The 23,911-nt window shown below is 38.0% G+C and overlaps 2 protein-coding genes across 3 annotated transcripts in view; both read right to left on the bottom strand.

Moving 5' to 3' along the window:
* Positions 1 to 1,915: 1,915 nt before the first annotated feature.
* On the bottom strand, positions 1,916 to 18,497 carry th2 (tyrosine hydroxylase 2). The gene is made up of 12 exons (XM_036577703.1): positions 17,840 to 18,497; positions 14,741 to 14,918; positions 12,803 to 12,891; positions 12,122 to 12,189; positions 10,673 to 10,723; positions 10,423 to 10,568; positions 9,266 to 9,401; positions 9,101 to 9,170; positions 8,205 to 8,261; positions 7,746 to 7,841; positions 5,331 to 5,464; positions 1,916 to 2,235 (listed from the first exon to the last, which is right to left on the bottom strand). The coding sequence occupies exons 1-12, from the start codon at positions 18,080 to 18,082 to the stop codon at positions 2,070 to 2,072; spliced, it is 1,434 nt and encodes a 477-aa protein (XP_036433596.1). The 5' UTR covers positions 18,083 to 18,497; the 3' UTR covers positions 1,916 to 2,069.
* Positions 18,498 to 19,601: 1,104 nt separating this feature from the next.
* Positions 19,602 to 23,911, bottom strand: part of pah (phenylalanine hydroxylase) — a 29,123-nt gene continuing 24,813 nt past the window's right edge. For both annotated transcript variants that reach the window (XM_036577704.1, XM_036577705.1), the window contains exons 11-13: positions 23,489 to 23,622; positions 23,286 to 23,401; positions 19,602 to 21,786 (exon numbers count right to left, since the gene is read on the bottom strand). In XM_036577704.1, coding sequence (XP_036433597.1) covers positions 21,743 to 21,786; positions 23,286 to 23,401; positions 23,489 to 23,622 — 294 coding nt within the window. In that variant the 3' untranslated portion in view covers positions 19,602 to 21,742. The remainder of the gene's footprint in view (positions 21,787 to 23,285; positions 23,402 to 23,488; positions 23,623 to 23,911) is intronic.

The raw sequence follows: 23,911 nt of genomic DNA, 5'->3' as shown, positions 1-23,911 counted from the left end.
TATTTACAGCGAAGATGGTAAAACATTACTTCAATAAAATGGACATAAAATGTTGTGGCTCCCAAGGTGGTTTAATCTTTGTTGAAAAGGACAAAATCGTTCGTCGTAAGATTTGAGTTGCCGACCCCTGATCTATTGTAAAGCCGCCTTAGAAGAGTAAAGGCTGTTACTGCAGCAAAGGAGGACAAACTCCATATTAGTTCTCTTCATTTCAGAAGAAATGCTGGAGGACGAAGTGTCTATAAGCTTTTGGACAGTCACTAAAACGTTTTTCTTGGCTTTTTTTGAATAATAAAACATTTTCAAATGTGTTTGCTTCAGAATAAATAACATTTCATTAATGGTAGCCTAAGCTTCTTTTTGCTTATCCATGGGTAACTGGATTTGCATTTTACTTAATTACTTAATCAACTAACCCTAACCCTAAGCCTTTACTGGAGAGTGGGTCTGGGGTCATGCTTCCCATGCTGGCAGAAAACCAGATATTCTATGTTTTTCAGTGGAGCAGCAATAGAAAATTATGCCTCCAATACAGTCAGCAGAACGTTCAGTTTTCCTAGGTTTTGCCGTCAACCACAGCAGTGAAATAAACTGGTTGTTCATTTACTGGGAGCCGTGAATGCTGAGCATCTCATTGTTGAAGTTCAGGATCACCTAGTAGTATACAAAAAAAATAAAAATGCACAGCGCGTCCTGCTGCCGTCTTCCGCCTTAAATAAGGAATCAACACTGTTAAAGCTCTTCTCTGATACATTCTCAGAAAAAAAGGCACTAAGGTTCCATCTCAGTATCTTTAGTCAGGGAACATAACTGAACCATAATCCACTGAAATGATATTCTCTAAGCTGTACTGACTCCACACACCCCGTCTCGTCTCCAGGCTTTTATTTTACTGTTCTGTTTTAAAACATTCGGTTATGAAAAGGTACAAATACAAACTTTTCACCTGGAAAAACTTATTTAAGGTTCACAATCAGACCTTAAAACCACTGTTGTACCTTTGAGGATAGAGGATAGATGATGTTTATGCCCTACATGCTTCAGCACTTGGCGGCATCACTAAATGTCTACCACTTTGAAGCTGAGCTGCTGTTGCTCCAATATGCTTCCATTTCACAATAATAGCACTTAGAGTTAACAGAGGCAGATCTAGCAAGACAGAAATTTTGAGAAAATACTTGTGGCAGAGGTGGCATCCTATGACAGCGCCACATGTAAAGTCACTGAGCTCTTCAGTACGACCCATTCTGCTGCCAGTGTTTGTGGAGATTACATGGTGATGTGCTTGATTTTATACACCTGTTAGCAATGTGGGTAGCTAAAGCTTCCAAACACCATAATTAGGAGAGGTGTCCACATACTTTTGGCCATATAGTGTATGGATTGTTGTGCAAGGCTAATAAACTGGCAGCTCAGTTTATGTATGTAAATCGCTGCTGTCGGAACAAAACCTTCTATCTTGTTGTTTTTCAGTTTTTGTCATAATTTGAAAGTACCCGTTGTCCTTTGCAATTTTCATGATGAATGGACCAACAGAAATAACCCAAAATTACTTGGAAAAAAGTCTGGTTTCTTTGACTTGCACTAAAAGTAGAGTGTATTTTTCCTTCTCCTGTAAAATTACCATTTTGGATATACAAGGCTTTGTTTCTGACAACAGCGAAATGTTTAGGTGGTCAAAACATGGCCAGGTTGTCAGTTTATTATAAAAGAACAGAAATTATTATGGAAAATGTACTTTCTAGATTTTATAAAATGGAGCCACCTCAAATAAAAGGCACGGTATAACTCGAGTACGCAGTTACAGACTCCCAAACTTTTCTTGAACATTTTCTCGTAGACAACCAAATAAAACTCCGTACACAAGAAAGCTGGATATCAGTTGAATAGTCAAAATAAATATTTATTTGGGCGCATTTCTGTTCATTGCAGCTTGCTGACACAGACATATTTAGAGCTGTACTGAAGAAGAATACCCATCATGTAAATCTCTCTATATATATACATTCTACATATAGATTTTCTGAATGTCTGTGTGATGTTCATTGTGATAAATCATCCATCAAGGCTCAGCATTGGCCCAGTCTCTCTAATGCACTGTGTAGAATCTTCAGTTCTTCCCTCATCTGGCCCAGAACGTTCTGGATCTTGCAGGGGTTATCCAGGACCTCCATGCAGCAGGTGTAAGGGTCATATCTGATGGAGAAAGGCTTCTGGATGGTGGATGAATATTGCCTGTAGAGCAACAATAGCAATCATATTCAATCTCTCTTCTGTAATAGTCATAATTACAAATACACAAAGCAAGTTTTCCTTTCAAATTAAAAAAAGATTGTCATGGGCTACATTACTGTTCATTAGCCACGTTTACATGCAGCCTGATAATCTGTTAATAATCTGAATAGCTCAATCAGAATAGAATACATCCGTGTAAACACCTCAATTGGAATAGTCTAGATTGAGGCCATTCGGAATACAGTTTCTATCTGATTGATCGAGGTGGGTAATCCTGTAAATAATCCGTTAAATAGAAGAATAATATCCATGTAAACGCCTGTATCTGATTACATTCCCTATCTGTCTGTTCTGATCATGTGTTTTGCTCAGCGTTTTCTGGGCGGCCCAACGGTGGTAAAGTGGAGTATTAGACAAAATTCCACTTATCATTGCTTATTGTCCACTCACAGTCCAATTTTCTTATTTTTCCTTCCTTTCTTTAGTTATTCTTTGTAAATTAGTTAAGTAAATAATTTTAATCCAGCACAGTGTCAGCAACATTTTCTATAAAATCATTTTATATAAGGACATTTATATTATTTTTTCTCTCGGTTGTTTGTAGTACTTGTCTTATTTTCCAAAATAAAAGTCTGTGTGCATTTAAAAAAAAAATGAGGAGATTAAAACCTAGTTAGAGCTTGTATGCAGGACAGTAATCTGGGTGGTCCGAGGGTGGACTTGCAGTGGCAAACAGACAGCGGGGTGCCGACCTTATCAAGCTAGCAGACCAACATATGCTCACTATCAGGGTTTTTCCTCCCCAGTTAAACGAAGTGAGACAGTCAGCCATCATCAATGAAGCAGTCACCACAGAAACGTTCTGCTACTTTGTGTGAATGGGGAAAATCTGCCATTGGGGCAGTTACCAACCAGTTGATATGATGCAATATGATGCTACACTCAATAATCAGCGTATCTCACAGACGAGTAAACGCTGCTCAAAACCTTAACACTATTCGTGTTCGTTTCACTTACGAAAGCAGCTGACTTTGGCTTTGTGCATTAGGAAAACATTCAAAAACACCTAAATAAGAGCTCTTCATGGATTACTGTAGCATTACTGTAGCAATGATCAGGACAGTATAGAACTATCAAAACTTTGTAGTTACATTTCGCTGTTGTCGGAATAAAACCTCGTATCTTCAAAATGGTAACTTTACAGGAGAAGGAAAAAACATACTTTACTTTCAATGCAAGTCAATGGAACCAGACATTTTTCCAAGTAATTTTGGGCCGTTTCTTCTGGTCCATTCATCATGAAATTTACACACAATGTAAAGATCAACAGGCGTTTTCAGATTTTGTCAAAAATGGAGCTGAGGTTTTCTTCCGACAGGAGTGATTTATTACTGCATTGTAACATTGGTTGTTTATAATAAAATACTTTTTAACGCTGAGTTAATGTTAAATAACACAGACTAGTTTTCATTTAGTGCTGAAAATAAGTTTCTGCTAAAGCTACAATACACTCTTGAAATGATGGTTCTTCAAGGGTTCTTTAGCAGAGAAAATGGTTATATATAGAACCACGAGCATTCAAAGAACCCTTTCTATAATGAAAGGGTTCTTTGCATTTAATTGTTCTTCAGACTGATGGAGACTGTGCTGTAGATGGTTCTACAAACAACCTTTTTTAAAAAGAGTTCTTCTATTGTTACAATGGCTATGTTTACATGCAAAGATTTTTGCCAATCCGATTGAATACAATCCTATTACAGATTCAGACTGAGGTGTTTATATGCACACTCTATTCAACGATTTGATGGAAAATCTTCGTTTACACGCTCACTACAAGTAATCCGATGCAAAATGACGCGCATGCGTGGAGTAGCGTTTAGAGTAAACGTTACCATGACAGCGAACATCACGTGAGGTCCAGTCCGCGTGAGATGAGTTTCCAGTTGGCGCGCTCGTGTTTTAATTGCTTTAAAATGATGTCAGACTCAGGTAAACGTACCTCACATGTCCTTATTAAAGAAGGCCGAGAGGAAGACGTCGTGTTCTGAGACACATAAGCTGGACGTCCGTCCCACCGCCGCCTTTTAAAGATCAGAGCATAAACTTCGTCTCCTCTGCAGACCAGTTTCTGCTCCGCCATGTTGAACGGTATAAACTTTCGCCATGACGCGACGCACATGCGCAGAACATACTTACACGTTCCGCTTGGAATGTAATCGGATTCAGGCGTTTACATGGCTATTATTCTTCTATTTAACGGATTATTTAGAAGTTTACCCACCTCGTTCAATCGGATAGAAATTGTATTCCGAATGGCCTCAATCGGACTAGTCTATTCCGATTGAGGTGTTTACATGGACGTGTTCTATTGCAATTGAGCTATTAGTTGGATTATTAACGGATTATCAGGCTGCATGTAAACGTGGCTAATGTTATGCTTGTAACAACAGAAGAACCCTTTTAAAAAAAAGGTTCTTTATAGAACCAACCACAGCACAATCTCCATCAATGAAAAGAATTGTCCCCTGTAGAGGAAAATCAAGACCGGTGGTCTTCAAACTTTTGCATACAACTGTACATAGTACCAGTCAAAAGTTTGGACATGTTTACTTATAGCAGGACTTTCTTCGTCTTTTTTTATTAGAACCTTCTTGAAGAAGATCTTGAAGAGACACATAAGCTGAGACCATATTGGCTGGAGAAAACTATTCTTGAGAAGATGCGAAATACAGGGGGTTCTGGGCGGTCCTAAACTTCCTAATTAACCTCTTGGACCCCCTGAATGTCTCAAAATCAAAACTCTGGGGGTCCCTGAAAATAAACTTACACTGTTATGGTAAAATACAAATGCATCGTTAATCAACTAGTGATGTAGCACTGGTTTGCCTCAAGGTGGCGCTGTAGCAAATTGCCAATGCCAACATGGGACTCCCCCGAATACCGTTTAGATTTATTTCAGTATGTTTACGATTGTGAAGAATGCACATTAAATCAGGTGTGTCCAAACTTTTGAGTGGCACTGCAGTTATGTTCATACTCCATATATACTCCTATATACAAACCTCTTGTTCCCTCAAACTGTTCTGAACTCTCACCTCATCTTGTTTTTGGCGTCCTCGAAGCTCTGGGACACAAAGTACACGGGCTGGAATGTCTGATCCTGGTATGGCTGGACCGCCGTCTCGGCAGGGTTGAATGGTTTGTATTCAGGTTCATTGGAGAGAGCGTACTAGAACAGAGGACACACCATGGTTGCGTGAATTTGAAGCCAGCGCAAAGTCTTTAGAGACTAGATCAAGATTAAAATTTAAGCTCGTCTATTATTGTTTATGCCAAGACACATACTTCTTGCACCATTAACCAACTATGTGTGAAGTGTTTTGGGTCTGGGGCATTACTAGGATGCCATGAATCACGGCTGTCACACTAGATCCATTGCTTTTTACACAGACAGGCTTCATGAGCCTCTGGTGTCACAGAGGGCTGAGTTTACTGCCTGGTTGATAAGCAATGTAGGCCTTCCAAACATATATGGCAAAATTGTATAATAATATATACTGAAGGGGAAATCCATCCATTTTTCCAATTTTCTGCGTAATCAAATGGCTAAGATGTAAACATTCAGAGTGGTTTGATTTGAAATGGTTTATTGTAGAGAAACTTGCAGAGTCAGAACTGTTCACAGTGGTGGTGCTAGGAACCAGACGTCCACCTCTAAAAGCTCCCTCACAGAAAGTTACTACATGATATGGTTATAAACACACTGCCTGTTGCCTGAGACATTGTTTTATGATAGTTTTAAGAAGATTTTGGAATAAAATATATATTTTTTTAATCCATTCACGGCTTAGAGGTTCACCATCATCATTCCATATAAACTCAGAAGACTCGTGTAGGCTCACTGGTGGTTTTGGATAGTAAATAAAATGGCTATATTTGTTTCGTAGTCATGGCGACCCCTGGTTCCTATCACCACCACTGTAAAGACATCTGAGTCTCTACAATCAGCCATTTCTCACCAAACCACTCTGAATGACCCTGTATACATCTCAACAACTGAATTGTGTAGAATGTTTTTTTTAAAATTCAGTGGAATTCCCCTTGTGTAATATGTAGATACTAAGGCCCAGTCCCATTTCATCCCTCGGCCCTACCTCTTAGCCCTACCCCTCTGTTTTGCACTTTCACCTCTAGAAATAGGGTGTCCGATTGTTGTTGAGATAGAGGGAAGTAGGGACAAACGGAGGTTTTTCAGAGACACTCCAAACAGAGTGTTATGAGAAGAAAGGAAAAACTGGCAAGACAGCTGAACAAGAGACCAAAGAAACCCACAAATGTATTTTCTCCATTAAAAAAAAAATATAATAGCCATTGTATTATGTTAGTTTAATGGCATCACAATGTTTATGGTCCTTTTCTTCATAACAAGCACAAAATATCATTAGTAGTATGCTCAGTAGCTGGCTAAGTTTCCTGTCCCACCTTGAATTCCACCCATTTAAAGTGGAACAGGAAAATTCAAACAACATTTTACACAGGTAGGCGAAGGTAGTGTTAGGAGTCTTGCCCAAGGACTCTTATTGGTATACTGTAGGGTGCTTGCCTGGGCAGGGATTGAACCCCAGTCTACAGCATAGAAGGCAGAGGTGTTACCAACCACTATACCAACCACCCAACTGACACATGCAAATTTTTCATTCATTTTTAGAAATAAATTCACCAAAAAGGGTTCTTTGGAGCACAGAACCAGTTTTGGTTCCTTCAAGAAACTTTCAGTGGATGGTTCTTTAAAGCTGCACTATGTAAGATTTTGTTAAAATGATTTAAAAAATTTGTCAAAAAAAAAAACAACTTTAAAATATGCTGCTGAGAGTCACCTTGTCATTCCTTGTGTGTTATTTCGTAGTTTTGAGGTCTTCATCATTATTAGAAAATAAAGAAAATCCTTCTATGAGTGAGAATGTCCAAACTTTTGACTGGTACTATGTACAGTTGTATGCAAGTTTGAAGACCACCACACTACAAAAAACAATATCTTGTCAAGTGAAATGATCTTAAATCTAGTTGATCTATCTAATATGTTTTATTTTGAGATGGTTGTGCACTTATAATAAGATTATTTCGCTTATTTCTAGACATTATTGTGAAAATGTAACAAGAAGCTGGCGAACACTTGACTTTAGCTTCATATCACCGAAGAATTAGAGGTGGGTGATAATAAATAATTGCTCCCCTCTTTGAAGGCATATGATGCCCTAAATGTAACTAAAGCCCAGCAGTGAGGAGCTGAACTTTACCCTCCTCTGCTGTCACTGCAGACTGGCAGAGTCGCCTACAGAGCAGCGCTGGTAGCTGTTAATGAAGTGATGCTCTTTTTATTTGAGGGTTGTTCCATTTAACAGGGCAAGATTTTAACCATTGTTCCAAGGGGTAAAGTGACACTCGAAAACAAGGGGTAGGGGTAATAAAAGAAATGGAATTGGGCCTCATGAAATTGAAGGTTGTCTCACCAAAAGTTCTCCGTAAGAGGACAACAGGCCAGCACCGTAGGCCTTCACTGTCCCGTTCTGCTTGCACAGCCCAAACTCAACAGTGAACCAGTACAGCTGTAACAGAAGATACAGACACTCTCATTAGGTGACGCATGCCGTTCCATTTGCACTTGAAATGAGTTCCCCTTTAGGTAAAGGTGAGCGTTTACAGATCAGTAGTTTCTTGCAGAACATTTCTATACTAACCACTCCTACACCTCATTATTCATGCAGTGTTAATAAAAGAAATAAGGACGTCTATACACTTTAAAATTTTCATTTATTTGCACTAATTAAAGCAGGAAAAAAGGAATGAAGGAAAAGGCTGACAAATTATGAATGTAATTCACCAAAGACAACACTAGAGGTCAGCAAAGACTGATTTATGTGGCCATTCAGCTCTCTGAGAGCCGCTGGTTCAAAAATTAAGCTGCTTACTGTGGACAGCTTCTCAATATCTTCATCAGATGCTCCAAGAGAGGCGAGCCCGATCTCCTACGAAATGAAATATGGTGTTCAAGTGTTTAAAGGGGAATTCCAATGATTTTTCCACATTTCTGCGTAATTAAATGGTTAAGATGTAAACAGTCGTTCAGAGTGGTTTGGTGTGAAACGCTTCATTCTAGAGAAACTTACTGAGTCAGAATTGTTCACAGTGGTGCTGATAGGAACCAGACGTCCACCTCTAAAAGCTCCCTCACAGAAAGTTATTACATGAACTGCTTATGAATTCACTGCCTGATGACTGAGACACTGTTTTATGTTTGTTTTAAGGAGGTTTTAGCATAAATCATCCTTTTTATTCATTCTTGGCAGAGAGATACATGCATGAGGCAAAATAGTCCTTAAAAAATAAAACTTACTTTTTCACTATTTCACCATCATCAACATTCCATATAAACTCAGAAGACTCGTGTAGGTTCACTGGTGGTTCAGGATAGTAAATAAAATGTCTATATTTGTGTTGTAGTCATGGAGACCCCTGGTTCCTATCACCACCACTGTAAAGACATCTGAACCATTTCACACCAAACCACTCTGAATGACTCTGATTATGAATTATGCTGAAATTTAGAAAATTTGGTGGAGTTCTCCTTCAACCTCTTAACAGTCCAGGTTTATTTCAGACAAAGGCTTTTTATTCAGTAACTACAGGGACTTCAATGCAAATTAATGGAGCTATTCTTAGGTTATAGAAGTGTATAACAAAACCTTTTTAAGGGGTTAATGTCTAAAATTACTAAACAAATTATTGGAATTTGTGTATGTAATTACTACATTATAACTGTGTAATAAGCTGTTAAGCAGTACAACGTGAACCAAGCCAAGTGTACCTGCGAGAACTGAGCGAACTCCCTGTCTGTGAGCATGGGGATGTGACCGAGCAGTTCATGACAGCAGTCTCTGTTAAAAACACAATCCAACAAGCATAACATGATCAAACCACGTTCCTTTTTAATGGATGATACAATCTCTGTGAGGTCTGTAAGGACACGTACGGCTCAGGCGAGTGCATGGGGGCTGAGGAATGGCGAATGTACTGGGTGCACTGGAACACTCGGAACGCCAGGCTCGCCAAGAAGTCGCGCGCAGACAGCAGCCCGGCCACTGGACGCAACTGAAAGCCCGTTCTATCTGTAAACCCAGTCAGAACCATGGATTAAACTGATGCATAATCCAGTCAGACACCACCCAACTGGTACATGCAACTTTTTCATTCATTCTTAAAAATAAAGGTGCCAAAAAAAGGTTCTTTGGAGCACAGAACCACTTTTGGCTCCTTCAAGACACTTTCACTGGATGGTTCTTTAAAGCTGCACTATGTAAGATCTATCTAACGTTGTATTTTGAGATGGTTGTGCGCTTATTTAGCTTATTTCTAGACATTATTTACTTGTTTTAAGTCATTTTATTGAGTAAAATTATCTCACTGTAGCTTTAAAGAACTGTTTGTAGATGAGACGTGTGAGTGTGAAGTAAAAGTTTAAAGAAATTTCACATAATGTAAACATATTAATTAAAGGACCCATATCCTAAATCGTATTTAATTTATTGACATATGATTTTTGTGTAGTTATAATTAATTTCACTATTTTTCGTCCTCTTTTCAGCTCTTGGAATAAAACAGGCCATTTTTGTTACCATGCCTTCAAGAGTGAAATAAGTAAATGAGCTCCGTTCTGATTGGCCACCCTGTGTAAAAGCAGTCTGGGCTGAAACACTTCTTACAACTTCAGCATGAGTGGGCGGGGCTAAACTGCTGCACTCTGTATTAGCAGTATAAACGTAAATGTGTGGGTTTTCGTAACAGCACAAAAACAGTGGGCTGATTTTTCAGCTAACTTCCATATTTGGATTATATGAACTATATATGGGAACGATATGATTCGATTTAGCAAAGCTAAAGTTATAAAAAGCCACAAAAATTGTTTTTGTCATTGAAATGGGTTCTTTACAGGTTTCACCTAGATGTTGCAAAGCATCTCTTCTATTGAGACTAATGTATTTTATCCATGGTCCCTGACAAAATAGACTAAACTAATGGACTTTTAGTTTAAAAAATGTACAGCATGATCTTGTTTCATTGCTGTAAGAGCATTTTTTAAGGAATTTCTCAGTCATTGTGCTTCTGCAGGGCTTGGTTTGTGGATATTACCTTTCAGGAAAGCTGACACGTCTCTGAGCTGAGGGATTTTGTCCTCTCCATAGCCGCATTCCCTCTCCAGCTGCTGCAGGCCCTCCAGGAACTGCCTGCACGCGTGACTTGGGTAGATAGCAGTCAGAGTCCTGTACACTTCCATCCTGCCAAATCATGAAACACTGCATTCACACTCGGCCGCGATGCCTTTGTTTCCCATTGTCATGTTATAGAACCTAAAGTCATATGTTTGCTGTAGTTAACCTACCAAGTGGCAACCTCTTCTGGAGTGTACTCAACGTACGGTAGCGGGTCACCACTGCAAGAAATGGAAGGACGTATTTTTTAAAAACACACACTGTACTGTTCCTTTTTCTCCTGTTTTAAAGGAGAAAGCCACCAATTTTTCAAAATTTGTATGTAATGAAATCTGAATATGTTATCCAGAGTGGTTTGGTGTGAAACACTCTGTTCAAGAGAAACTTACCAAGTCAGAACTGTTCACAGTGGTGGTGATAGGAACCAGATGTCCACCTCTAAAAGCTCCCTCACTGAAAGTTACTACATGAAGTGGTTGTGAATATGTGGATGTCTGAGACACTGTTTTATGATAGTTTTGGGAAGATTTTGGCCTAAAACATGTTTTTACGAAACATTTATGGTGGAGAGTTTGTTGAAAGGTGTTGTGGGGCAGAAAAGTCCCCCTTATTTTTTCAGATTTAACACTATTTTACTATAATCCACATTCCATATAAAAAGAGGAAACATGTAGGTTCACTGGTGGTTTTGGATAATCAATAAAATGGCTATATTTGTGTTGTAGACATGGCGACCCCTGATTCCTATCACCACCACTGTAAGGAAATCTCAGCCATTTCACTCCAAACCACTCTGAATCACTCTGTTTACATCTCAACAATTCTGAAAAATGGTGATAGGAACCAGACGTCTAAAGAGTTTATTGCTTCTCAAAGCTCCTTTACAAAAAGTTATTACATGAAATGGTTATGAATACACTGTCTAATGTCGAGGCAATGTTTTTGAGAATTTTGTGAGAAATTTGTGTGTTTTTAGCTAAAACATATTTTTAAAAACCACTGCAGGACATTTTAAGGCAATATAGTCACCATTTTCAGATTTTACACTGTTTTACTATTATTAACATATCGCTGTTGTCAAGAGAAAACCTTGTATCTCCAAAATGGTAACTTTACAGGAGAAGGAAAAAACCTACTTTACTTTTAATGTAAGTTAATGGAACCAGAATTTTTTCCAAGTCATTTTGGGCCGTTTCTTTTGGTCTTTTGGTCATTTTGGGCCGTTTTCATTTGTCATGAAATTTACACACAATATAAAGGGCAACAGGCTTTTTCAAATTATGCCAAAAACTGAAAAACGTCAAAAATGGAGCTATGAGGTTTTCTTCCGACAACAGCAATATTTTATTCTATTCTATTCTATTCAATTCTATTCTATTCTATTCAATATAAAGCTTGTGTAGGTTCACTGGTGGTTTTGGATCGTAAATAAAATGTCTATATCTGTGTTGTAGTCATGGCGACCCCTGGTTCCTATCACCACCACTGTAAAGAAATCTGAACCATTTCACCCCAAACCACTCTGAATCACTCTGTTTACATCTCCACAATTTTGGAAAAAATGGTGGAGTTCTCCTTTAATGTAACAGCTGTAACATATCACAGTTTAGTCTACTTACTGTTTGAAGTTGAAAGCCAGTTCAGAGATTTGAGCTCTTCTCTTTCTGTATTCAGGATCACTGAAGCCCTACAGTGAATTGAAAGCGTTCTTTGTTATGATTTCCTTTGTTCTCATCACTTTAAAGGGCTCATATCACCAAAAAACAAGTTTCCTCACTTTTTGGAATATAAAAGCTTGGCGTGTTATTTAAACATTATTAACATTTTTAAAACATACCATTCACTCTTCAGTCCATACAGTCCATATGTGGAAACTAAGCTACAAAAACAGCCTCTTTCGAACTCATCATTTCTGTGATGTCAGAACCAAATAATTTACATATATCCCCCTGTTTGGCCTACTGCAGTTTAGCCCCGCCCACTCACACTGAAGTTATAAGGAGTGTTCTAGCCTGGGCTGCTATCTGAATAAGGCACATTAGAGCACAGCCAATCAGAACAGAGCTCATTTACATATAGCAGTCTTTATGGCACAATAACAAAAACAGGCTCTTTAATTGTAAGAGATAAAGAAAGGTTGGAAAATAGTCATGCAGAAATTAATTATGAATGTTTTGGTACATAAAACCCAAAAACATCATAAAGTTGACCAAAGGGGAAAAAATAAAATGCAAGGAAAATGTCAGATATGAGCTCTTTAATTAGCAGCCTAGTGATTCGACTGACTTTTGGATACTTACTGGATGATCTTGGTCCAGATCAGGGTCATACTTGGTAATCAGGTGGTTGCATTTGTCCAGGTCACTGATCTTTCGTGGAAACCACGGAACTAAAGCAGGGAGAAAATCTCTTAATAAAAAATGAAAAAAGAAGCCATTTTGGTTCTATCAATCCGAAGAACCATTTAACCACGTAAAGAACTATTTAAGCATGAAAATGGTTCTATGGTTCTATATAGAACCATTGTCTTAACTAAAGAACCCTCGAAGAACCATCTTTTTTAAGAATATACACCTTCTTTAAAAAGATTGTTCATCAAGCGTTCTTTAGTGAAGAACTCGAAGAACCCTTTGCATGATTAAAGGGTTCTTTGCATTATGAAAGCGTTCTTCAGACTGATGGAGAATGTGCTATAGACGGTTCTATAAAGAACCTTTTTGAAAAGGGTTCTATATGGCACCCAAAGGGTTCTCCTATTGTTACACAGTAATCCCGCATTTTGTTTTAACTCAAACAAATTAAGTCAGTTGTGCATAAAACTCAGTATATGCCACACGTTGCTCAACTATTTTAAGTTAACGGAACTTTTTTGATGATTTTGTACACTCGAATGGAATTTTTGAGTTAAATTAACTTATTGCTATTTAGTTTAGTCTGTTGCTATGACAACTTTGAAACCCCACATTAAAAAAATGACGACATTTCTGTTGGTTTTAATCGTTTCTTTCTCATTAAAGTTGCGGAACGAATGTGTGAAACTGAGTGAAGCTAATTAAGCTGTAAAATACAGTTACGTTTGTTTTGTTGACACGATCTTGTTGGATAAAACGTATATTTCTTTCCCATTGGCTCCTGGCTCCATCTATTTGCATACTGAGAGTTTCTTTCTATTCGTTTTACTCACCGTCAGTGTGCTTTCATTCCACCCAGGCTGCCTTTCCTCAGGCCTATGTTTTTTTTTATATATATGCTTTACTCAGCTCCCTGACATTGTGTTCTTGGCTAAGAGTGAAGGTTATCGTTCTCTTTGCTGATGAGTGGGCGTTTGTGTTGGTCAGTGACCATGTTCACAGTAAAGGTTAACCCTTTGGTGTTTAGTGGTCAGTATCACTTAATTAGAAAAAAAAGTTGTCAGTTGTCTAATGAAACATATAGTTAAATTGCAGTTTCAAGACGTTAAGTTAAAATAATTAGAATTTATGAGTAGCACAAACGTGTGTTCATGTTAGCCTAACACAAAAATGATTATTCTAACTCGAGTTTTCATGACATATTACTTACTTTTTTAAGGCAACCAGTTTCCTCAATTTTTTTAAGTAAATTCGACCATTTTCAAATAGGTTCTATATAGAACCACCTACAGCACATTCATGCACATTCTCCATCAATCTGAAGAACACTTTCATGATGCAGAGAACCATAGGATCATGTAAATAGTTCTTTGAGTGTTCATGTTTCTATATAGAACCATTTTCTTAACTAAGGAACCCTTGAAGAACCATATTTATTTATTTATTTATTTTTGCATCATTTGATCACAACATTGTGTCAACGTTTCATGATAAATAGACCAACAGAAAAGTGAAGTCACTATTTTGTGGACACTGGTTTTGCTGGACAGTGACCGTGTGTCAGCTGGGTTTTAATGATGGTGTATTTATATCCTGCCACAGAGAGCGATGGGCCTTAAGGGCAGTCATGGGCTGGAGGTTAGGGAACCAGCCTTATGACCGGAAGGTCGCCGGCTTGATCCCCTGAGCTGACAGTACGTGACTGAAGTGCCCTTGAGCAAGACACCTAACCCCCAACTGCTCTGTGGATAGGGCTGCCCACCACTGTGGGCAAGTGTGCTCATAGCCCCTAGTGTGTATGTTGGTGTTTCACTGCACGGATGGGTTAAATGCGGAGGAGAATTAATGTGGGATTAATAAAGGATAACTTATTATTATTATACGTACCCTTCTCGTCCTGCGCTATCCTCACGTCGTCCGCCACTCGTTTTAAAGAGTTGATGAAGATGTCGATATCAGAGCTGTGAACTTCACACTTCATGAAGAACTCCAGGTCGTCCGACAGGCTGTTTTTGGACCTCCTGCCTGGTCGGCTCTCCAGATGAAGGAGCTTGGCTTCGAATGTCTAAATCACAGAGAAAAAGAGGGAAGTAAATACTAACCTGCTTTAATTTCAGATTTCTCACAAACTCAGTCTGAACACTTTGTCTTTCCCAGTCTATTAAAAGGGGACCTCCACTAATTTTTCAAAATTTCTGCAAAATTCAGTGGTTGAGATGTAAACAGAGTCATTCAGAGTGGCTTGGTGTGAAATGGTTGGCCTCTATGGAAAGACCTCTATGATGCCCATGAAGGGAAATTTTTTAAATTCTCAATAATTTAATCATTGTGATGTAAACAGAGTCATTCAGAGTGGTTAGGTGTGAAATGGTTGATTGTAGAGACTCAGTGGTGGTGATAGGAACCAGGGGGGGACCAAGGGTGCCAAAACCATCAGTGAAGCTTAGGGCTAAAAGATTAATCATTTTTATATCAAAATTGCAGTTTGTAAAAGTAAATTGCAAGAGCTGCAATTTTAATTATAGTCTGCATTATCAACAAGTTTTAAGTGGGAAAATTTAGCCTAATAAAACAGCTTATGAACTGCTTGTAGAAGAGTTGGACCCATTGGAAGCCTGAATAGGTGGAAATGGTAAAAAATGCATTGACCTTGATTTATAGAAAACAATTACAGTTTAAATCATAATCACAATACTGGTTAGAAAAATCGCAATTAGATATTTTGCCCGAATCATTCAGCCCTAGTGAAGCTGCACGTGAGTTATTATACGTGATGATAATGTTAACATGGTGGCAAATCTGAACAGTTTTCCATGAGGGAGCATTTAGAGGCATTAAACTCTTCAGACGTCTGGTTCCCATCACCACTGGTTCTGGTTCGCACCAAACCACTCTGACCTCACATCTCCTCCTTACTGTATCACAGTATTACTCAACTAACTATGTAACTATATTTTGCTGCTGTCAGAAGAAAACCTTGTATCTCCAAAATGGAAACTTTACAGGAGAAGGAAAAAACCTACTGTACTTTTAATGTAAGTCAATGGAACCAGACGTTTTTCCAAGTACGTTTGGGCTGTTTCTTTAGGTCAGTTCATCATAAAATTTAAACACAATATAAAGGGCAACAGGCTTTTTCAAATTATGTAAAAAACTGAAAAACAACAAAAATGGAGATACAAGGTTTTGTTCCAACAACAGCGATTTGCAAAACTGCACACATTCATTTTTACAATGCTCATATATTCTGTAATATTCTGTACACACCCTAAAAATGACGGTTCTTCAAGGGTTCTTTAGTAAGTTCTTCTATATAGCTAACCATGACCACACATGAACCTTTTGCATGATTAAAGGATTCTTTGGAGGACATCCATACAGAATGTGCTGTTTCTATATAGAACCTTTTTGAAAAGGGTACTATGTAGCACCAAAAATGGTTCTGCTATTGTTACAATGTCATGCTTGATACAACAGAAGAACCCTTTTTGGGTTTTAAATAGAACCGTCTACAGCACATTCTCCATCAACGTGAAGAACATTTTTATCATGAAGAAAAGGTTTTTGAGTGTTCATAGTTCTAATGTAGAACCATTTTCTTTCCTTAAGAACCCTTGAAGGACCTTCCTTTTTAAGAGGGTATATAGAATAGTATTTTAAGTAGCACCAATAAGGGTTCTTCTGTTGTATCAAGCTTGACATCGGAACAATAGTGGAAGTAGAACTGAGCCATTTGGATCAGTGTTGATTTGGGGCAGTGATTTTGAAGCCATTTTTATAAAATAAACTATTTTTAGCTTTTCAGAAGCTGATTTTATGATTAAAAATCAGCTTTAGAACAACTTTTAAATATCACCCTTTAAAAATGAGGTTTTCAAGGTTTTATTTATGAAAGTAATGGTTATATCAAACCATAACTCGCAGCTTAAACGGTTCTTTACATGGTTAAAGGGCTCTTTTCTGTTAATAAATGGTTCCAAATAGGCTCTAAATTCTTGGAAATAAATGGTTCCAAATTCTTTGGCTTGTAACAATAGTGGAACCCTTTTGGGTGCTGTATAGAACCAACTACAGCACATTCTCCATCAATCTGAAGAACACATTCACCATGCAAAGAACCATTTATTCATGCAACGGCCATTGTTATGATGTCAGGCTTGATACAATAAAAGAACTCTTTTTGGTGCTATAGAGAACCTTTTCAAATGAGTTCTATATAGAACCATCTACAGCACATTCTCCGTCATGCAGAAGGTTCTTTGAGAGTTCATACTTCTACTGTAGAACAATTTTCTTTCTGTAAAAACCCTTGAAGAACGCTCCTTTTTAAGAAGGTATACAGAATAATAGTTTAAGTAGCACCAATAAGGGTTCTTCTGTTGTATCACGCTTGACATCGTAACAATAGTAGAACCCTTTTTGGTGCTATATAGAACCCTTTTCAGAAGGGTTCTGCATAGAATCATATGTGGCACATTCTCCATCTATCTGAAGAACTCTTTCATGATGCAAAGAACCTATTAATCATGGCACAGGTTCTTTGAGTGTTCATGGTTCCACATAGAACCATTTTCTTTAGTAAAGAACCCCAGAGGGTTTTTCAGTTTTTGACATGATTTGAAAATGCCTGTTGATCCTTACATTGTATGTAAATTTCATGATGAATGGACCAAAAGAAACGGCCCAGAATGACTTGGAAAAAATTCTGGTTCCATTGACTTACATTAAAAGTACAGTAGGTTTTTTCCTTCTCCTGTAAAGTTACCATTTTGGAGATTAATTTCTTCAACAGCAACATGTATGAATATTCATATCTGCATATGTACAGATGTTCACACCTCTCTTTATCTCCTTTCTTATCAGCTACTATTCTTTATGCTATGTATTAAATTATCTTAAATAAACATAAACTGATTCTGATTTTAATCCCAGTGCCTAAATTTTGAAAAAGTGGTGGGATTCCCCTTTAAAGGTCAGTCCCAGTACCTCGAACACCTTGCCGGCCTTGAAGAAGCCCGCGTTCTTCTCGTTCTTCAGGGCGAAGAGCAGGTTGATGGTGACCTTGCTGCTCTTCTCCTCCTCGAACACGAAGTTGTCCGAGCTGAGAGAGGGACCCGGAGAGGCCGAACTGCTCCCCCTCTCCCTCTCCCTCTCCCTGCGCGCGTCCTCGATCAGGCTCCTCTTCCGGCCGGTGAAGGGCGCGCTCTGCGCCGCGCTGTCCGTCTTCATCTGGAGAAGCGCTGGGAGCTCGCGGGGACGCGGGGACTCGGTTACGCAGAGCGTTCAGGGCGCGGTGAGGAGGAGGAGGGCGGGGGCGATGAAGGCTGCCGGCTCGCGCTGAGCTTACTCACAGACCCGATACCTTATATACACAGTCCCGCGAGGGCTTTATGGAAATGCGCGTGAGGGTCAGTTGGTGCGTCACGCTCGCTTTGCGTGTCGCTCTTTGAGGCACCGAAAGGCGTCAGATTCAGGAGCGCGCGGACTGCGCTCTCAACAAAGACGGTTCTGTTTAGATCCATGAGTTCTATACAGAACCACTTCGTGCTTGAATGGTTCGTTCCATGGTGAAATGGATCTTCAGACTGTTGTATGCGGTTCTATACAGCACCAAAAAGGGTTCTCTTATTCTGTCCAGCATGCAACAATAGCAGAACCCTTTCTGGTGCTCTATAGAACCTTTTACAGCACATTTCCCGTCTCCATCAATCTGAAGAACCACTCCACCATGCAAAGAACCATTAAAGCATGAAGTGGAACACATGGTTCTAAACAGAACCCGTGATGAATCGTCTTTTTAAAAGAGTGTTCATTTAACAACAAAAGGGTGGAAAGAGCCTCTTTTTGCGCGCGCGATAATAAGGCTGTGCCGCGCGCTGTCCAAGGTACTGAAATCAACCAGTTCTCCTCTGAGATTTGCCTTAGATTAACAACAATAACAGCAATAATAACCGTAATAACGACAATAACAACGATAACAGTAATAGTAATAATAATAGGTGTCTAAAAAACATCATAAACAAACGATAAACATCAGCAGCACACCAATAACAATATCAATAATAATAATAATAATAATCATAATAACAGTACTAACAATAATAGTGATAGTAACAGAAGTCTAAAATATTATAAACGATAAACATCAGCAGTACACCAATAATAACAATATTATTACTACCGATAATAACAGTAATAACAATAATAGCAGTAATAATGGAAGTCTAAAATTATATTATAAACAATAAACGATTCACATCAACAGTGCACCAATACCAATAATATTAATAACAGTAATAACAGCAATAGGAATAAGAATAGAAGTCTAAAAAGACATTATAAACAATACACGAAATAATAGCAATAATAGTATAATAGTAATAATAATAATACATATTTATGAAGACATTATAAACAACGATAAACGCCATCAAGAGTACACTAATAATAATTATAGCTTAGGAATAATAATAGATTTAAAAATACATTATAAACAAAACAATCTATAAAACATAATGAAGTACATCAATAATAACAATAATATTATTAATAATAATAATAATAATAATAATAATAATAATTATTATTATTATTATTATTGGTGAACTGTTCATGATGTTTATCGTTTATTGTTTATGATATCTTTTTATATATATATATATTTTTTACCATTATTGCTATTATTGTTGTTATTACTGTTATTAATGTTATCACAGTTTATGGCGATTAAGAAGAACCAGAGTCACAGTTCATACAGAGTCAAGCTTTATTTAAACTGCATGCATAATATAATATTCAGTCATTTCTCCAGCAGATCATCCAAAGGAAATACATATCTGATCTTTTCCAGAGCCGTTCAATGCACTGCATTCACATCAATGCAACTGACAGATTTAATGCACTAAAACTCAGGATGTCACACAAAAAAGCACCAAATAAATGAATAAAAAGGAAATGTGAGATTAATCATGCAGGCTGCACAGGATCAGCTCACTCCAGCCACTCTGAGGCTGATAATCACTGTTACACAGGAGACAGGAGGAAGAAGCAGATATACTGAGAATTATACACTTATTTATTTTGTCAAAACTAAATGATGGACGATTGATTATGTTTTGCAGGCGTATATTTACAAAAGACTGCTCTAAGTTAAATATGCTTTCTACAAATAATCAGCAAACTACAGTAAAAATGTTAAAGCTTTTAAGAAGAACAGACCTCCACGTCAGTATTAATGACTGAGTGCAGTTTAAATGTATTACAGCTGAAAAAGGAAACATATAAAGCAAAAAAATTCATTTTTCAAAGATCAATGCGGCTATTCAGTGTTTAAAGGCACAGATCTGATGTGAAATATAGAGAATAATAATGTGAAAAATGTCTGAACTGCCATTTGTGTTGAAACTACTTTAGTAGATCAGTCATAAAAAAGGTACATTTACTTGGAAATGCAAATGCACTGCTTATTATTCTCAGCACTACAGAAACCGGAACCTACAAAGCACAGATTACATGCCGTGGTTATGCAAAAGTTTGGGCACCCCCGGTCAAATTACATGATATGCTGAACTGTGAAAATGAGCACACGTCCTCTACTGAGAGCACACTTCTCCACATTATGCACAGGTTATGAGACTTTTCTAGCATAAAATGCTCCTTGATTTATTTTTTCAGACCTGATTATTAAATTCAAAAACGTTTAAAAAAAAAAAACGTGTGCCGGGGTCCTTTTGGAGTATGCTGCCTTGAGGCAACATTGTGTGACAATGGTAAATGATATAGATCCCTATTCCCTAAAGTGGTGAGACCTGCCTTGTGCCTGGCTAAATCCATTCTACTGTCGCACAATGTTGCTTCTAGGCAACAAACATATTTCTGCAAAATCTCATAACAAAAATATTGATACTGAATGTTAAAAAAAGAGGTTTAAATGTGCCCAATAGGTGATAATATGACCAAACACATGCTTTTTCCTGACTTACTCACACTTCTTCTCTTTATTGTTAATCCTATTACTGTCTTTAAATATGTATGATGTTATTGAAAAGTGAGGAAAATTAATTTGTTGCTCTGAAGCAACATCACGCAACAGATGGTTAATGCACAATTACTGCTTATTCACTGAATTTAACATACTGAAAAAAATAAAACGTGCAAATGTTATGGCACATTATATATTTTGTTTTCTAGTATGTTAAACTCAGTAAATAAAAAGAAAAACACAAGAAAAATGTGTTTTCCTATTTCATATGATCTCTTTATCCATCCATCCATCCTCTAAACCGCTTATCCTTCTGGGTCGCGGGGGGGTGCTGGAGCCTATCCCAGCTGTCATTGGGCGGAAGGCAGGATACACCCTGGACAGGTCGCCAGTCCATCGCAGGGCATGATCTCTTTAGAAAACGTTAAATAGAAACTCATTCCCATTAGCAATGTTGGCATTTTAAGTGCAGACCCTTAAAAATAAAAGGTTCCCAAGTGGTTCTTGGCTTGGATGCACGGTTCTAGGAACTGTTATAGAACCTTTAGATTGTGTGCAGGTTATATTTCAGTTATAGAGGATGTGTTCACTTACTTTCACATAGAAAATCAACAAAACGTCATGTGAGCGAGGGTGGAGCTATATTTTCTACAAGAATACATAATGACTAATTGTGTATTAAATCTCCCCCTCTCCCCCCTCTTTCTCCCCCGCTCCCTCCCCTCTCTCTCCACCTCTCTCCCCCTTTCTCTCCCCTCCCTCTCCACCTCTCTCTCTCCCTCACTCTCTCTCTCTCTCTCTGTGAGTGTACGATGCTTTTAATTCAACAAAACACACGTTTATTGTCGCTGCACAAACATTAGGCTCTCTGTGATGAGTGGGGAACATCTCGTCGCTGTTGGCTCGTCCTACTCCATCTTCCGCAGAGCGTTGCACAGAGTTCCCACCTCACCTGAAACAGAACCCAAAAACAAATCCCCCCGTTTTACTACCATATTAAGCTTCCCTGCACAAAGAGATTCGGTCCATTATTAAAAAAGACAGTCTCAAAATGAACCACAGCATGAAGGACACATGATTCTCTGGATACATTTAGTTAAAATTAATATCATTGGCCAATATGGACTGAAGAGTTCTGCACTTGTATATAGATGGTTCTTCATGAGTTCAGTATTCTTTAGTGAAGAAAATGGTTCTATGTGGAACCACAAGCACTCAAAGAACCCTTTTCATGATTAAATGGTTCTTTGCATGGTGAAAGTGTTCTTCAGATTGACGGAGAATGTGCTGTAGATGGTTCTATATAGAACTTGTTTGAAAAGGGTTCTATGTAGCACCAAAAAGAGTTCTTCTACTGTATCAAGCTTGACATCATAACAATGGCAAAACTCTTGGTTCTATGTAGAACCACGAACACTCAAAGAACTCTCTGCATGAACAAAGGGTTCTCTGCATGCTGAAAGTTTTCTTCATATTGACGGAGAATGTGCTGTAGATGGGTTCCACTATTGTTACATGCCACAGAACCCTTTTTTGGTACTATATAGAACCCATTTTGCTAAGAATGTGCATAATACCAAAAACAGTTCTTTGAATCATATAATGGAGCCCTTTTTGGTGCTATTTGGAACCATTTATTAACAGAGAAGAGCCCTTTAACCATGCAAAGAACCGTTTAAGCTGTGAGTTATGGTTTGATATATAACCATTGCTTTCATAAAGAAAATCTCATTTTTAAAGGGTGATATTTAAAAGCTATTCTAATCCTAAAAATCAGCTTTTGAATAATTAAAAATTGATTATTTTATAAAAAAAATGTGAAGAACCCTTTTTGGTGCTATATAGAACCATTCTCGACAAAGAGGCATCAGATTCAGCAGATGATCTGAAGTGCTCATTAAGCCTCACAGGAAGCTGTGTGAGACAGCGGTGCATGCAGACTACACTCTTAAAAATATGGTTCTGTTTAGAACCATGAGTTCTACATTGAACCACTTCATGCTTAAACGTTTTTTTTTTACATGGAAAATCTTCAGATTGATGAAGATTGGGTTGTATATGGTTCTATACAGCACCAGAAAGACTTCTTCCATTGACACAATGGAAGCATGAAACAACAGGAGAACCATTTTTGGTGCTATATAGAACCATTTTCAAATAGGTTGTATATAGAACCATAAACAACACATCCTCCATCAATCTGCAGAACCATTTTACCATGCAAAGAACCATTTAAGCATGAAATGGTTCTACATAGAATCCATGGCTCTAAACAGAACCACTGCCTTTAGTAAAGAACCCTTAAAGAACCATCTTTTTTTTAAAATAATAACAGCTGGAACCTGATAATAATCCATTATTTGTCATTATTCATTTAAAAATGAATCTCTGATCTACTTGAACAGTCTTTTCTATTAAACCCTGTTAATGAGATGAAGGATAAAGACGTACTGCTGATGCTGTCAGCCAGGTTCCTCAGTTGCTGCATGTTGTCCAGAACCTCGATGCTCTGAGTGTAGGGATTGTAGCGCACAGAGAACGGTCTCGGAATGGTGGCCGCGTACTTCCTGTAATGTGGAGGAGACAGATTAATCAGGGAAAGGTGACGGTTCTCCGGTCAACAATGCCGTGGTGGTTCCTCACAGACGCTTTACCTGACTTTCTCTTTGCCGTCCTCGAAGCTTTCAGCCACGAAGTAGATCGGCTGGAACTCAGTGATGGGGTATTTCTGCAGGCAGGTCTTCTCTGGCTCGAAGGGCAGAACCTTTGGCTTCTCAGTTAAACTGTACTGCAGAAAACAGACGGTTCATTTGGTTCTGCTCTACTGTATTACTGTATTACTGTATTTGCTTTGCATTAACAGTCATGCTAGACATTACAGTAAATTTCTTAAATTTAAAAAATGACCATTCACTCTAGCATACAAAGGTGCTAAAAAAGGAGTGATACTATACAAGAGGGGCACCCAAACCAAAATAGTATATAAATCTTTTCAAAAATGTATTTTATAATATCGCACTTTATTTTACTATACTTATATACACCAATATACACCAATCAGGCATAACATTATGACC

Source organism: Colossoma macropomum, unplaced genomic scaffold (assembly GCF_904425465.1).
Source record: "Colossoma macropomum unplaced genomic scaffold, Colossoma_macropomum, whole genome shotgun sequence".
In the NCBI taxonomy this organism is placed as follows: domain Eukaryota; kingdom Metazoa; phylum Chordata; class Actinopteri; order Characiformes; family Serrasalmidae; genus Colossoma; species Colossoma macropomum.
Note: the sequence above shows the minus strand (reverse complement) of the source record. Positions and strands in the feature narration are given on the sequence as shown.

What these genes read in the sequence shown, in the direction of transcription:
- th2 (XM_036577703.1), bottom strand. Translation starts at nt 18,082, where the DNA reads ATGAAGACGGACAGCGCGGCGCAGAGCGCGCCCTTCACCGGCCGGAAG. An exon ending in GATAGCGCAGGACGAGAAGG is followed by an intron (nt 12,892 to 14,740) that starts GTACGTATAATA and finishes TCCCTGCTTTAG; the next exon opens with TTCCGTGGTTTCCACGAAAG. An exon ending in CCTCTTACGGAGAACTTTTG is followed by an intron (nt 5,465 to 7,745) that starts GTGAGACAACCT and finishes CCTCTGTTCTAG; the next exon opens with TACGCTCTCTCCAATGAACC.